Here is a 13,919-nt window from a genome sequence, read left to right on the forward strand (position 1 = left end):
CTGACAGCACTTCTTCAATAGAGCTGCAGCAAAGGAGCAATAGATTTCACTCAGCATCAAAAAATGATTTTGCCGTGACTTATAGGTGTTAAGAGCTTGTTTGTGACCTGTCAGTATAGAAGTTTGTATGTAACAGCTCCTGGGGTGCAAGTTAAACGTTTGCTTTTACAGCACTGAAGGCAAAACTTAACACCTACAGATTCACGGGAGATTTTAAAATTAACAACTTGTCTGTTACATGTCCTTGAGATGAAGGGGGGAAAAAAAAAAATTAAAAGAAAGTCCCCCAAAAAAGGTTGTAACATTCTCAGTTTTCACAGTTCAGGATCCACTTCTTTTGCTCTGTGGGTGACAGACGTATCACTGCCATCTTTTCCAACATGTTACTCAGCGTCGTTACCCTGAACCCTAAGAAAAGACTTCAGCATCTCCCTTTCCCAACGTCACTCACATGGTCTGCCAAGTTTGTTAGTCACATGGGTTGCCAAGTTTGTTAGTCACATGGGTTGCCAGGTCTTGTCCATCGACTGGATGTGCTCCTTGGCTTTCATTCTCAGGGCAGCGATACTAGAGCTGCGCTGGTCCACGTCCTCTAGAGGGTATTTATCAGGGTACGGTGCTGGACACTGGTAAGGAGGAGGAGCCATACTCTGCATCCCCTGACCCATGGACGGGTGAGGATGAGAGTGAGAGTGAGAGTGAGGATGAGGAGCATGAGGAGTGGAGTTGAGGAAGCTGTGGCTGGGATAGCTGGGCTGGAGGCCTTGAGCTGGACCCATGAAGCCCGGGATACTGTGGACAGGTGTAGCGCTGGACAGCGGGGAGGTCAGCCACGGGTCCAAAGGGAGGGAGTTGGTCATTGGACCCATGCTGGTGTGGACTGGTGCCGGACGGTTGAAGGAAAGCATGGGTGAGTCGTGGAGCTTCATGGTGCTGGCGTCCATTTTTTCCTGTCGACGCCATTTAGCTCTGCGATTCTGAAACCAGACCTAGAAGAGAAATTAAACTGGACGTGAACGTAATGAAGAAGGTCAATTTACAGTTTTGGATCAAACCATATTTGTTTTGTCATTATGTTATTAATCTGTCTGAGAATATTATTTGAGTCTATAAGACCAGGACCATCAGTCTTGATGCAAGAAGATGACTTCTGAAGGTATCTGTGGACAACTGGAACAAAATAAACCAGTACCCGGTGAAAAAAAATAGGACATTCACAAGTAATGAGACCAAGGATGTTCGGGAAATCCCAGTTGTTAACAGCAACTCAACTTTACATAGACAACTCCTGCTCCTCCTAAAGCTATTTGAATTGAAAAAAGCAGCAAAAATGTGGAGCTGTACTAAAAATCTACCAACACTTTTAACCTTGGAAATACCAATCTGATAAAAAGTTTCTTATTTTGTTTCCATTTTTGTCATGTCATAACAATTAAGCAAACATCAACCGCTAATGAAGATCCTTCAGATGTAGCTAAAAGCTCTGGAAAATTTCCAGTCAGTGGACTTCATGCTGGAGAATTCTTAGTTTCTCCTAAAGAAGGTGGTTTTGTCTTCTTCACCTCCTGTTCCCGGGACCAACTGCTTTTTAGCTGCCTTTCATGCCATCCAGTCTTAAGCTTGGCCCTTTGGTTCCTCTGAGGAAACCTCTGTCCTAAAAAAGAGTTCATCTTCTAGTCCTCGTGAAGTTGGCAGAGTATGCTTGGAACCACGCACCCGTCTTGCCTAACTGTCTGGTACAATCTCCTCACCTGAACAAACGCCAAGGGCTTTGGCTTGATTTGGAAAGGCCAATTTAACTCATCAGGTTAAATGAGATGGGAACTGAGGAGATGTTTACTGTAAGGACAGCACGCAGATGTATAAATCACAAACTATTACTGTATCATTGTGCTTTTGTAGTATATTATACTACAGAGTAATGTAATAACAGTCTGGCACAAGAGAAAATTAAAGAGAAGCAAACTACTACTGGCTTCTTGTTTCACATGCTGAAGGATCTCTATGATGTCGTGGTTCACCTTACCTGAACTCTGACTTCAGGGAGGTTAACCTTCATGGCCAGCTCCTCGCGGCTGTATACGTCTGGGTAGTGGGACTTCTCAAAGGCACGTTCCAGCTCATGCAGCTGGTAGGTGGTGAAGGTGGTGCGGTTGCGCCGGTGTTTCTTTTTGGGCTGATCATCCTTGCCTGGCTCTGGAGACTTGCCTTCATCACTTTCCACGCTCTTCCTCAGCTCGTTCAGCTCCTCGTCACACTTGTTTGTGAATAAGCCAGTGTCTGTTCGGGGCAAAAGACAAATTAATCAGCAGGTTTTTTTTTCCTTTTTATATTTCATAAAATAAAAATTTAAACATTTAAATGAATATTGAAAATTTTGATTATTAAAAGAACATTGTAAAACAGAAGGACAGTTCAGACAGAAAGGAAACACAAATGGCATCTCGAAATGAAGAATGCAATGCTCACTTTCCAGTAGAGCAGACATTAATTTGACATCTGCAACAATAGGCTACTGTAGGTCAGTGAAGCAAGCAATTCCCTGAAGCTCAAAAAAAGTCAGAAACATTCCTAATCAGATTTAGAAAAGTTGTTTCCAGTGTTTATCTTCTCCAAAGGTAAACAGTCTTTAAAAAGATATTTGGAAACAAAAGTCTTACCTTTCTTTTCACGGACTCAACTGTAAATCACACCATTGTTTCCACAGAATCACATATGTAACAGGATTTACTGACTGAACTGCACTGAACGGCTACACTTAGTTAATCCCCTTAATACAGTTAACATGAAATCAAAAGCAACAAAAATATATTTTCCTAAAATGCATCAATAACATAAAAAATGTCCGTAGTCCGTCATCATTTCATAAGACCAGAGCGACAAGCTAATGTTTCCCAACACTACGAGACTTTCACTGAAACAGTCCCTCTTTCTCCTCATGTCAAACAATTTCTCCTGGCCTTCCTCTCAACTGTACCTCCTCATCTTCATCCCTGATCTTCAACGTGAATCCCCTTCAACACTCAAGAAACACAGAAAACACTGCAGGGAAAACAACAAAATCTTTAACATAGTCAGGACCAGACTGTTGGCAGTTAGAATTAGCGTAACCGGTAAGTAATTTAATTAAATAAAGTACAACCATGATGATCATCCGGCAATCAGATCAGTTGCTCTTGAGCAGCTTCTGCAGAAGTCTTGATGTCTGCCAAGATTGGACCTGAGTCAAAGACTACATCACTCAGGTTGTGTTAGATAAGTTGTCAATCACAGGAAGTAGGTTAACTTGACTTTAAATACTTTCTTGTGTAAGATGTGCAAATTTAGAATCCCGGTACAGTGGAAATTAGGATGTGGTCTGTCAGAATTTGAAATAATAACTGCAGAAATTATTAATCTCGTGTGAACCTTAAGCACCAACTATATAGTTGGATTAAAAAAAAAAAAAATCCCATGTGGTTGTTGTAAATCTAATTTCACAGCCACATTCAGTGGTTGGAGTTTGCTGAGTTGTTGGAAAAAGTGAGGAACTGGGCTGCAATACCCTTTGGCCGCTGGGAGCAGCAGAAACATGTTGTGATGTGTTTTGAAGTTATTCATAGGGCAAACAGTTGCTTTCAAACACATCCAGCAGTTACATCTGGAGTCATGTTCCTGCTCACCTGATAAATATAATGTCCCAATAATCACTATACTTTTTGCTGTGTTTTTGGGTAGCAAAACAGTGAGCTGAAACTTGCTGTAAAGCGCTGTAAAACTGAGAGGACTTGCAGATTCAGGTGGTAATCCTCTGTGAGGTCTTCATTGTTTTCATATTGTCACAATATATTAATAGCCTACTAGAAAAACATCGATTACATCTTTTTAATGTCAAATGTCAGTTTTGAAATTCAAGAATGAAACCTGCACCAACTACGACTACAATAAGTTTAAAAGTTAATCTTCCTCATCACTAGAGTTTGTAATCTGTATGAGGTTTATCAACATCACGGTTCAATATCACAAGATCTTCAAAATGTCTCCATCCTTTCAGAGCCACATCCTAACAACTGCTTCTATGAGTCTATGTTAGCTCATTTCCGTTAATGGGATGTGTTGATGGAGATAAAAGAGAGGTCACTGGTCTTTCCACTGGCAAACGGGAGCAAAGACAAACGCAAAACCAGGATTCGGGGGGTTCATTTATCCACCTCTCATTAAGCACCCATGACAAAGGCCAGGCTCTGACAAAGGCAGAGGTCAGGTCTGGTTCAGTGACCAGCTCTTGGCCTGTCAGCCCATCACAGCCGAGGGTCTGAAGCCTCCCCACTGTTTATCAGCCAGCAGAACATCTCAGCACAGAGAGGGGGGCCGACTGACACCGAACACAGAAGAGCTGCTCATTCAGGAGGAACTGGGCTGACTTCATAGGACTGATAGATATAAAAGGGTGATGTCATTGGTGTTGATGTACGTTAATCCGAACAAAACTAAAATGAATCACTTAAAATAATGTTCCTGGAGGGGGTAGATCCCTCCGCAATTCATGTAAAAAAACATATTTTTGTGGGGGATGGGGGGGTTCTGCCTCAAAATCTCCAACCACCTGCCTGATCCTGCAAAATAGCTTCAGATTAAACGTAACAAATTTGATTCTGAGCGAGAACGATAACAATAACACCCGAATGAACGACTGTACAATCTCATCTATGCAGAAGAGAAGATTAGGGGAATTCCACAAGGGGATGGGATTGGTCTTGGGGACATAAACCCCCTGTACCATCTTGTCCTCTGATTTATCTCTCAATCTCAGTCCACACAGTTCATTTAATGCAACAGGCTCTGCATGGCAACAGTGGCACACTAACGCTTTGAATCTTTTCTCTTTAACTGGATGTAAAATGCACAACTATGCTGCATGTACACATATGATCTAAAGCTACTGGAACAGTCTTGTTGCAGAAGGTCTGACTTATAATAATAAAAACTGAACCTCATGTCCACGGAGACCAGGCTGCTGTCATGTTCTTACACAGATGGATAGGATTGATTTCAAAATTTTTGTTGTTGAATAAAATTGTTTGTATTAAAGGGATGTTCCATTGTTTGGTTAACGTTGGTTTATCGTAGCTGCAGTTTTTTAACTTCTTTGAAAGAATTATCCGGACCAGATTGTAAACTTTTTGTAAAAATGTAGAACCACTGTGGATGTTTTTGTCTGTCTCCATCTTTCTGTGGTCTCCTTTAAGAGACTGTTTTAATTTTTAGGTTTTAAAAGCATGTATTTTTTTTAAATGTATACTGTGTCTGTTATTTATGCTGTTTAATGTTTCCAAGTTACAAGTATATTGTGAAACTTGACCAGTTTATTCTGGTTCTGGAGCAAATTTTGCAGGGAGTATGAAAGACTGAGCCTGTCTTGGTGGACAAATAACTTTATGGCCAGCAAATGTTTGCTCAGAGGCATCAGTGTCTTAACTTCAGTACAGCAAAATCTATTCTACTTTACCTGATTCTAATCTCTGAAACTCTGAAGTGTAAAGTTTACACCAATCTAGCCTTTCGGGACCAGAGGTGCTGCTACTGTATTTCCTTGAACAATTTTATATGTTTTGAGGCAAAAAAATCTGATGAATCATAAACTTTACCCTCAACAACAAAACCTCATTTTTCAATATAATGAATAACTTATGTGGTCAAACTAAATGCTAATGCTGTTAAAAATAGTTCTGTTTTGCCAGTATGGACACCAGCATCCTCAGCTCAACTCACCGTGGTACTGCTGCTCTGTGCTGCTGCCCCTCAGAGAGGAAAGGTGCCCGCTGTAGGACGGGTGCGACGAGGGCTCCTGCTGCTTCTCAGGTTCTGCCAGGCCATCGATGTTCAGTTTGTGGGGTCCCGGCGCCCCGGCGGGACTTAGCAAGGGGTCCTGGTCTTTACTGAAACCCAGGATGACATCAATGCTGTGGACGCGGCCCCCTGCTGCGACGCCCCCACCTTTCCCCATTTCGTGGAAGTTGCTGGGTGAGAGGCAGCTGTCGTCCACCATGCTCATGGTATCCAGTGATAAATGCATTCGAGCGTCTGGACAATCACCTGGGCCTGTAATCAGAAGAAAGAGGTTTAGGTGAAGGACTAGGTATAGGTCGTCAGCAATCCCCTAGTTATCTTTGACATCTCACCTCTCAAACCTCCATCCATCTAAACCTGATTATCCCCTTCAGAGATCAAAGGGGTGAGAGGTTACCCCTCTCTAAATGGTCAGCACTTACAGCCATGCAGTGTTGATTATGACGATAAATCAACTCCATAATTAAACATTAACACTTAATTTCCACTCATTCTAAATCAAATAAATAATTATCATAAAAACCAAAACAATTTCATACAAAGGCTCTCTGTTGAAGTAGAAAGATGATATTAGACATATTATTAAAAAAAAAAATTGGTCATCCAACTGAAAATATCTACCATACCAAAAACCTCTGACAAAATTGTTCTTGTTGTTGTCATACCTGATCAACTAAATGTATAAAGTCTGCTGTTATAGATTATTTTTATGCACAGTTCACACACAGACCATAAAATCTTTAGATAAAACAAATAATTACAGTGGACGTGTTGGAAAAAACATATCTGCAGAAATAAGTTGAGGGGAAAGGAACTGCACATGAAAATGAGCCTTCTGGCAAAATCTGTCACTTCAATGTGAACTGTCTGATGAATAAATATGGAAGCTGAACAGTAAAGTCAATTCAGAGGATTGAAAGCTGAAAGAAAAACAGATTTTGTTTCCTTCTATTTATACTGTAGTTCATTTTCTATAATGCAACAACAATTTCAGGGACTTGTTACCTGACAAGAAAACAGACCCTATAAAATGAGCCAGTGGCAGTGCCTACCTCTTAGAAGTAAATGTGTTGAACTGTTGAAGTTACTGATGCCAGTGCTCCACCTGTTCCTCTCAGCAGCTCACCCTCCAACTTCTCTCTTGCCAGCTCCACTATGTGCACCGCCTGCAGTCTCTCAGCTCTGCTTACCTCGCATCTCTCTAAGTAGTTTCCCTGTGTGAGACAAACAGTCCTGACAGAAACACTCCAAGAGAGTACAACTGAGAAAAGCCACCCGGTGCAAAGAGCATTCAGCAACTGAGTTCAGACGCCATCCACTCCGGCTCAGAGAGGAGAGTGGGAGAGGAGGGAGACGGCGAGGGAGAGGTGGACAAAGCTGAGGCGGCGTAGGAGGTGAAACGAGGGGATTATAGGACAGGATTGTTAATTGCAATCCTTCCCCTTTAAGAGTGATTGACAGAGGTTTTTTGCTCAAGTAACTGTTTTAAATGTCTCCTCCATTCACTCCCGCAGGAGAAGGCCGGGCGAGTGAAGCCCAGACGAGACTTTCTTTCATTAATTTATTGTTTAAAAGACAAAAGAATCACTGAAAGTTTTCACCGAGCACACCCAGCCCCCATTATGTGGAACTACATGAAGAGAAGAAACTTTAAAACTGTAACATGATGTACGTTGTACAAAAAACAAATCACAGAAATCTATATGGGGATTTAAATAACAATTTATTTTTACATTTATTTCAAGCTCTAAAATGATAAAAAGGAAGTCAGATCTTGGTCTTAAATTATGTTTTATTTTGGGTTACACTTGTGAGTGATTTGTTTTTCTTCATCTGATCTGACAAACATTTTTAGATTTACAAGGTAAGTCAAATGAAAAAATAATCACGATATACAACAACTCAATTATTGATATATTTACAAGAGGAAAGTACAAATATACAATATAAAACAGATCTGCCATCATAAATGTAATTATATAGTTCATTGTGAAGTTAATATATAGTTATTATTGTGTTTTCTTAGATATGAAAATTATTTGCAGTAGCTATTGCCAGCTTGTCATTTGTGAGAAGGAACTGGAAAGTATTTTAATCCTTTTGCGTATCACCCTTTTACTTCCACTATTATTTCCCTTCTTATTTCACTTGCATGTTAAAAAGCAACTTGATGAATACCAGATTTTTAAGGTTTATTTGCTTTGGGAGGAATTTTTTTTTATGGATCTGGGGCAGATGGCACTTTTTGGACAATACTAACTCTTTAATGAAAGGCCAGTTAATGGGCATGCCCAAAGACATGAAACATGTTTCCATGAACACTGAAGTAGTATTGTAACACTTTGGATTTAAAACCGTTTCTGTTTTGACAGGAAGAAGAAGAATCATCTTATCTGCCAGTATGTTAAATACATGTTTTTGCACACAGGAACTTCAGTTCTGCATTCAACCCATCCAGAGCAGCTGCAGCATCTAGGGACCTGTTGCATGTTAGTTGACTTGCTTAAGGGCACTAGTCATGGACATTTTTCCTCAGCGATGTATGGAATCGAACTATCAGCCCCTCTGTCTTTTAACTTTCTGGCCGTCCCAGAGAGCTAACACACTAATCCACAGAGCATGAGCCTAACCACTTGGCTATTGGATCACCTCCAAACAGTCTGGTATGATGACAGTAAACTCCTTAAGGTTGTGATACTTGATGCCGGCTAAAACAAAGTCAAAAGGGTTAGTTTGTTTCATCGAATACTTGAATCTGGTTTCCTTGTGTCTAGGAGCACGAAAAGCAAGTAGAATTCGTAACACACTGCAGAGATTTCTTGTGAGCTCAAATATCTTTAAAAAACATTTCCAATATTAGATTCTGAACCACAGTAATGTCACCTCCATGTTGGACTAATTCAACCAAGCAAACTTTAGCATGGCTGCACGGTTTATGATAATAAAATAGTCATTAACATTACATTACAGACGCCAACTACATCTGGACCTTATGGACTTAAAATTTACACTCAGCAACCTCAGATATCCACACTGCTGTACCATAATTTTCCAAGTATTTGATGATGGATGTTATTATTGTGACTATGGTAAGAGAGAGTGCCTTTCTGAGTTTTTCAGGCAATTGGGAGTATTTATCAGGCATCTGGAACAAAAATTAGCAGGGCTTGGGACCAAAAAGTCTCCGGTTTGATGGAGCAGCAAGAAAAACATCCATAGCTGAAGTGCACCTGAGCAAAGTACATCAACCCCAACTGCTCCAGGTGTGTGCGTGTTCACTGATCATGGCTGGGTTAAATGCAGAAGTGAACTTTCTGTGTATTACTATAAACATGTCTGCAACACCCAGGCAAAAACAGTCTTATTCTTCAAAAATTAAATGTTGAAACAAAATCACAGTTCAGTCTGATTATCCGGTGAACTAATAAGTTGAAGTTATAACATGGTGATAAACTGCCTCATGTAATGTCATTTGAAGTAATGTCAGCTGGGGCTCAATAAAATAAGTAAATAAAAAAATATGTTGAGATAGAAAGAAGTGAGTTTATCAGTCTCGAGGCTAGCAGCTCAAGGCTACATTTGCCATGACTAGGATAACATGCGTTACTTTTCTCCTCGCCTATATTTCTTTAAAACCTGTCCTACTCACCATGTGATTGGCTAGTACTTGTTATCTTTATTAGTTACGTTGGTTAGGTTCAGGCCAAACGCATGAGGAGTGAGGTGGTTTGGGTAAGACTATCAAGGTCCGTGCTAATCAAACGGAAGAGTAGGGCTGGGTCTAAATTAAAAATGGTGTGCATAACACACCTGAATCCACGATTGAACAGTCACAGTGCTGGAGTTGCATTGTGGGTAATGTAGCCCAAAAAATTTTTTTTTTTTTAAAAAAGCGTCCAATTGTGGGGATGCAATGCTAAATGCTAAATGATTGACTGTCAGACTGTTATATATACTGTCACTGAGGTACTGCTGTTATAGCTGAATGCAAAAACTAAAAGTCGTTTTAATTAAATTGATAACAAGTGTGGGGAGGAACTCGGTACATCAAACATATGATTAAATTACATGTATTTTGAACGTTACAGTAACTCAGAAAATAATATGTATTACGGTTACTATTCAAAATGTTGGTGATTACAAAGGGGTCACATCAGAATATAAAAAGCTAATATGTGTAATATAATATTCTGCTGCTTTGTATCTTTTCGCCACGCAGAAATGTCTCCAGGGACCAGATCAATAGTATTAGAATTGATAGTTTTCCAAATATCTAACATCCTTTTAACACATCATTAGAAAAGTAGTCAAAAAGTAACACATTTTAATAAGCTACATTACTTTGACGAAGCAATTAAAACGGTTACATTATTACATTTTCTACAGTGTAATCTTTAACCTTTTGCATTTTAAAGGACCCTTCCCCACACTGTAGATAACTTATTGGTGTAATTTAAAGAAGGCAAATGAGTGAAAGGTCAGTATAGCTCTGGATTCAACAATTTCAATTAAAGTATAGGACAATATAATTACATTATAATATACATCTCTTTAAACTGAAGTATTAACATCATGAATAATCATGTACATTTCAGAGCAGAAATTACTGTCACACAATAAGAATATTTATATTCCCTGAACAACCGTCCATCCCCATTAGAGCCAGCAGTGTGTTGGCAGAGGGACTCTCATTGCCTACAAGCTTATGGTGCAATGATAGTCTAAGGTGCTCATTTTACCCTCATGATTTTGTTTACACATTTTTGTCCTTACGCAGATTCTCCGTTATCCCAAATGAGCACAAATTGGTTAAGAAGGAGCAGTGTAGTTATCAAGCTGCTTAGTTTTATCAGATGACATTGTAAGTCCCCCTGATCCTATTAGAGGTAAAAGCAGCTAACGTGTAAATGCGCAGTGTCAGCTTAGTGAGGGAGGTGGAGAGAGAAAGAGGAGGAGGACGGGACGGAGAAGGAGAAGGAGGGAAGGGAAGGATGAGAGAGAGGGTGAGGCGGAGGGAAGGCTGAGGAGGTGGTGTGGCAAGGAGGAATTCATGTGACTGATGTCTGTTATTCTCGCACGCACGCACGCACGCACGCACGCTCGCTCGCACCTCGCACGCACCCCTGACCATCCCCGACCTGTTTCATATTTTTACAGCAATATATTGGGTGGGGTGGGGGTAGTGGAGAATTATCAGCACAACCGTGTTTCCAAAAAAGTTGTAAAATGTAAAAACAAAAAAATACAGAATGCAATGATTTGCTAATCATATAAACCCATATCTAATTGAAAATAGACCAGAGACAACATATCAATTGTGGAAACTAAGAAATCTGTTTTATGAAAAATATTTGCTCATTTTGAATTTGATGCCAGCAACACATCTCAAAACAGGCAGCGGCATGTTTACCACTGTGTTGCATCACCACTTCTTTTAACAACACTCTGTAAATGTTTGGGAACTGACGAAACCAGTTTCTGGAGTTTTGAAAGTGAAATGTTGTCTTATTATTGCCTGATATTCAGCTGCGCAACAGTTCGTGGTCTTCTTTTTAGTATTTTTTCTTTTAAAATATTTTAAACGGGTGACGGGTCTGGACTGCAGGCAGGCCAGTTCAGCACCCGGACTCTTCTACTAGAGAACCATGATGTTGAAATCTGTGGTTTGGCATTGTTTTGCTGATACAAGCGAGGTCTTCCCTGAAAAAGACATTGACTGGGTGGCAACATATGTTGCTCCAAAACTTGTGTATATCATTTAGCATTAATGGTGTCTTGGTCTTTTTTCTAATTAATATGGGTTTTCATGATTTGCAAATCATTGCATTGTTTTTATTTACATATAAAACAGTGTCCCAACTTTTTTGGAAACAGTGTTGTATATTTGAATACTGTGATATTTAATTATGGCCCTGCTGCAACCACAGTAATCAGTTGATGAAATGCTAATTTGCTTTGGCAGTAATGCTATTGCAGGTAGTTAGGTGAAGGTGCTAACAACTGTAGCTCTAAACAGACTGTTTAAGCCACTGTTTACACTTTGGACAAACAGGCATACAGATCAATGTGGCCAAGCCATAGCTTTTATTTGTTCCTAAACACTGGAGCTTACACTTCCCACAATGCACCTCGACAGCGTCTGTTGTTTGAACCTCACCGTCTTAGCTGGTAAACACTCGTCTTTTTTTAACCCCCGAGTCAATGTTTGTAAAGTTTCAGTCACCGAATAATAACATTTGAGCTTTAGCTAAATTGGCAAATGTTTCAGGATTTTGATCCACTCGTTGTGGATAATTAGATCTATTATCATGGCTTACACCTCTTGCTTAAAGTGATGCTCTGATATTACTTAGCTCCTTACATCTAACAAGCTCTCGAGATCGGAGCCAAAACTTTCTTACACGTCTGATCGCGTCATTGTAGGGTTGGTGTCAAGACCCTTTACTGAATGCAAAACAGTAGATACGCAGATTGTGACACATTATAACTTATGCATCGGAGCCATATTTAGCTTAAAGTTGGATTTAATCTGATAGTGACTTTGTTTCTGAATTCAGTTATTTGCAACAGATAAACTGCCAACCTTTTCAGTGTTGTGGAACTCTGCAAAAGGAACTGATTGAGCAAAAACTATTATTGCCTTAATGTTGTGCAGTGCGTAGTTATATCTGTATCTAGCCAGATGAGCATGGGGAGTGGACACCCAGGAGAAAGTAGATCTATAAAATGTTTATGAAATGAAAACTTTTCCTGTATTATTAAAATCAGAAACCACTATTCCAGTATTTTCAGAGTAAAAAGTAAAAATATGTGGAAATGAAAGTATCATTGAATCAGTGCACATTATCCATCCACAAACAAACAGACAGCTGCTCTTGACCTTATTTTTATATGTAATTGAATTAGAGGTGCCCTCCATCCTTCCCCCCAGCAGGTTAATCGTGGCAGCATGTTTCGGCTCATCCTGATTGGTTCACTAATATGACTGTCAGCAGCAACAAGATGAATTTCAGCTGAAAAATTAGTTTTCTCTCTGACTTTGAGACTGCACTCTTACTTGTTATTTGTCAAATTTGAAACTAAACTAAATAGTGGCATGTACACAAGTTTGGGGACCTTCCTTCTTCTTAAGTGTCAGAACTTCATTAATTTGTTAATTGACTTATTAGGACTTGTACGGCAGGCCATCGGTTGTCATTAGAGATCGTCAGCTAATGAAATTTCAGCGCTGGTAAGCTTTCTTAAAGTCTTGTGGTAGAATTCAACAACAAGGATCCTCAATGCGACTGAGGAAATGAAAATGAAGGAAGCTGACAAAGCCGAGGAAGCAGGACTAAAAGAAGATGTCAAAGGGTTTCCAGTCTGCGAATAGATCCGGAAGCTCAAGAAAACTTTTTGATAAAATGTCACATCTGATGGGCAGACAGGAAACGATAACCTCAAGTGTGACTGCTAAGAAGCTGCAGGACGCTGTCACAGGATGTGGTCCAACGTTACAGGGTCTTCATCGAAGAGGCACCAGAGGAAAATTTCTCCTGCAACCTCATCACAGAAGCCAACGTTTAAACGATGCAAAGCAAAGAGTCATTTTTAAAACAAGTGCTGCGGACTGGGAAATTGGAAAAGTGTTTGATGAGAAGAACGTGCTGCCATCTGTGAAGCGTGGGGGTGGGAATATTCAGCTTTGGAGTTGTGTTCACAGAGACAACTATAGGATAACTGGGACCATGAGAAAGACAAATGTCCTTCAGGACAACAATGTGATGCAGAAGGTTACAGAGATGATAAGGTGGGAAGCTCCTTTGCCTGTTAGAAGAGTTCAGAGTTCAGCCAGGTCCGCGATTCATACCGACTCTGCTAAGCTTGACCTACTTACATATAGTACTTTGTGTTCTGGCCTAATTTATAGTTGGCAGAAAAGGTGAATCCGGGCTGCACTATTGACCCCGTATTCACGTCACTCGATGACTGATCCCAGTGTAAGTAATTGGGTAAAAGAGCTTTTCTTTAAAAAGTGTGTGTGTGAGTGATCAGCCTCAGAGCAGAAGGTGCATCACTTGTATAAAGGTGGTATGCATTGATCAAGAGGA

At 40.1% G+C, this 13,919-nt stretch overlaps 1 protein-coding gene across 1 annotated transcript; it reads right to left on the reverse strand.

The window, feature by feature from the left end:
- Nucleotides 1-497: 497 nt before the first annotated feature.
- On the reverse strand, nucleotides 498-6,936 carry rx1 (retinal homeobox gene 1). Its single transcript, XM_069698938.1, has 4 exons — nucleotides 6,882-6,936; nucleotides 5,752-6,081; nucleotides 2,027-2,280; nucleotides 498-989 (listed from the first exon to the last, which is right to left on the reverse strand). Exons 2-4 carry the CDS (start codon nucleotides 6,053-6,055, stop codon nucleotides 498-500), a joined length of 1,050 nt encoding a protein of 349 aa, XP_069555039.1. The 5' UTR covers nucleotides 6,056-6,081; nucleotides 6,882-6,936.
- Nucleotides 6,937-13,919: the final 6,983 nt, after the last annotated feature.

Source organism: Brachyistius frenatus, unplaced genomic scaffold (assembly GCF_029030835.1).
Source record: "Brachyistius frenatus isolate BFR_SWC_R1_liver_20210118 unplaced genomic scaffold, ASM2903083v1 Contig_29, whole genome shotgun sequence".
Lineage (NCBI taxonomy): Eukaryota > Metazoa > Chordata > Actinopteri > Embiotocidae > Brachyistius > Brachyistius frenatus.

Excerpts from the sequence above, each read along its gene's own strand:
- rx1 (XM_069698938.1), bottom strand. The coding sequence starts at position 6,055 with ATGCATTTATCACTGGATACCATGAGCATGGTGGACGACAGCTGCCTC. Across the intron at positions 2,281-5,751 it reads CACAGAGCAGCAGTACCACG|ACACTGGCTTATTCACAAAC; the intron begins GTGAGTTGAGCT and ends TGCCCCGAACAG. Across the intron at positions 990-2,026 it reads TCCCTGAAGTCAGAGTTCAG|GTCTGGTTTCAGAATCGCAG; the intron begins GTAAGGTGAACC and ends TTTCTCTTCTAG.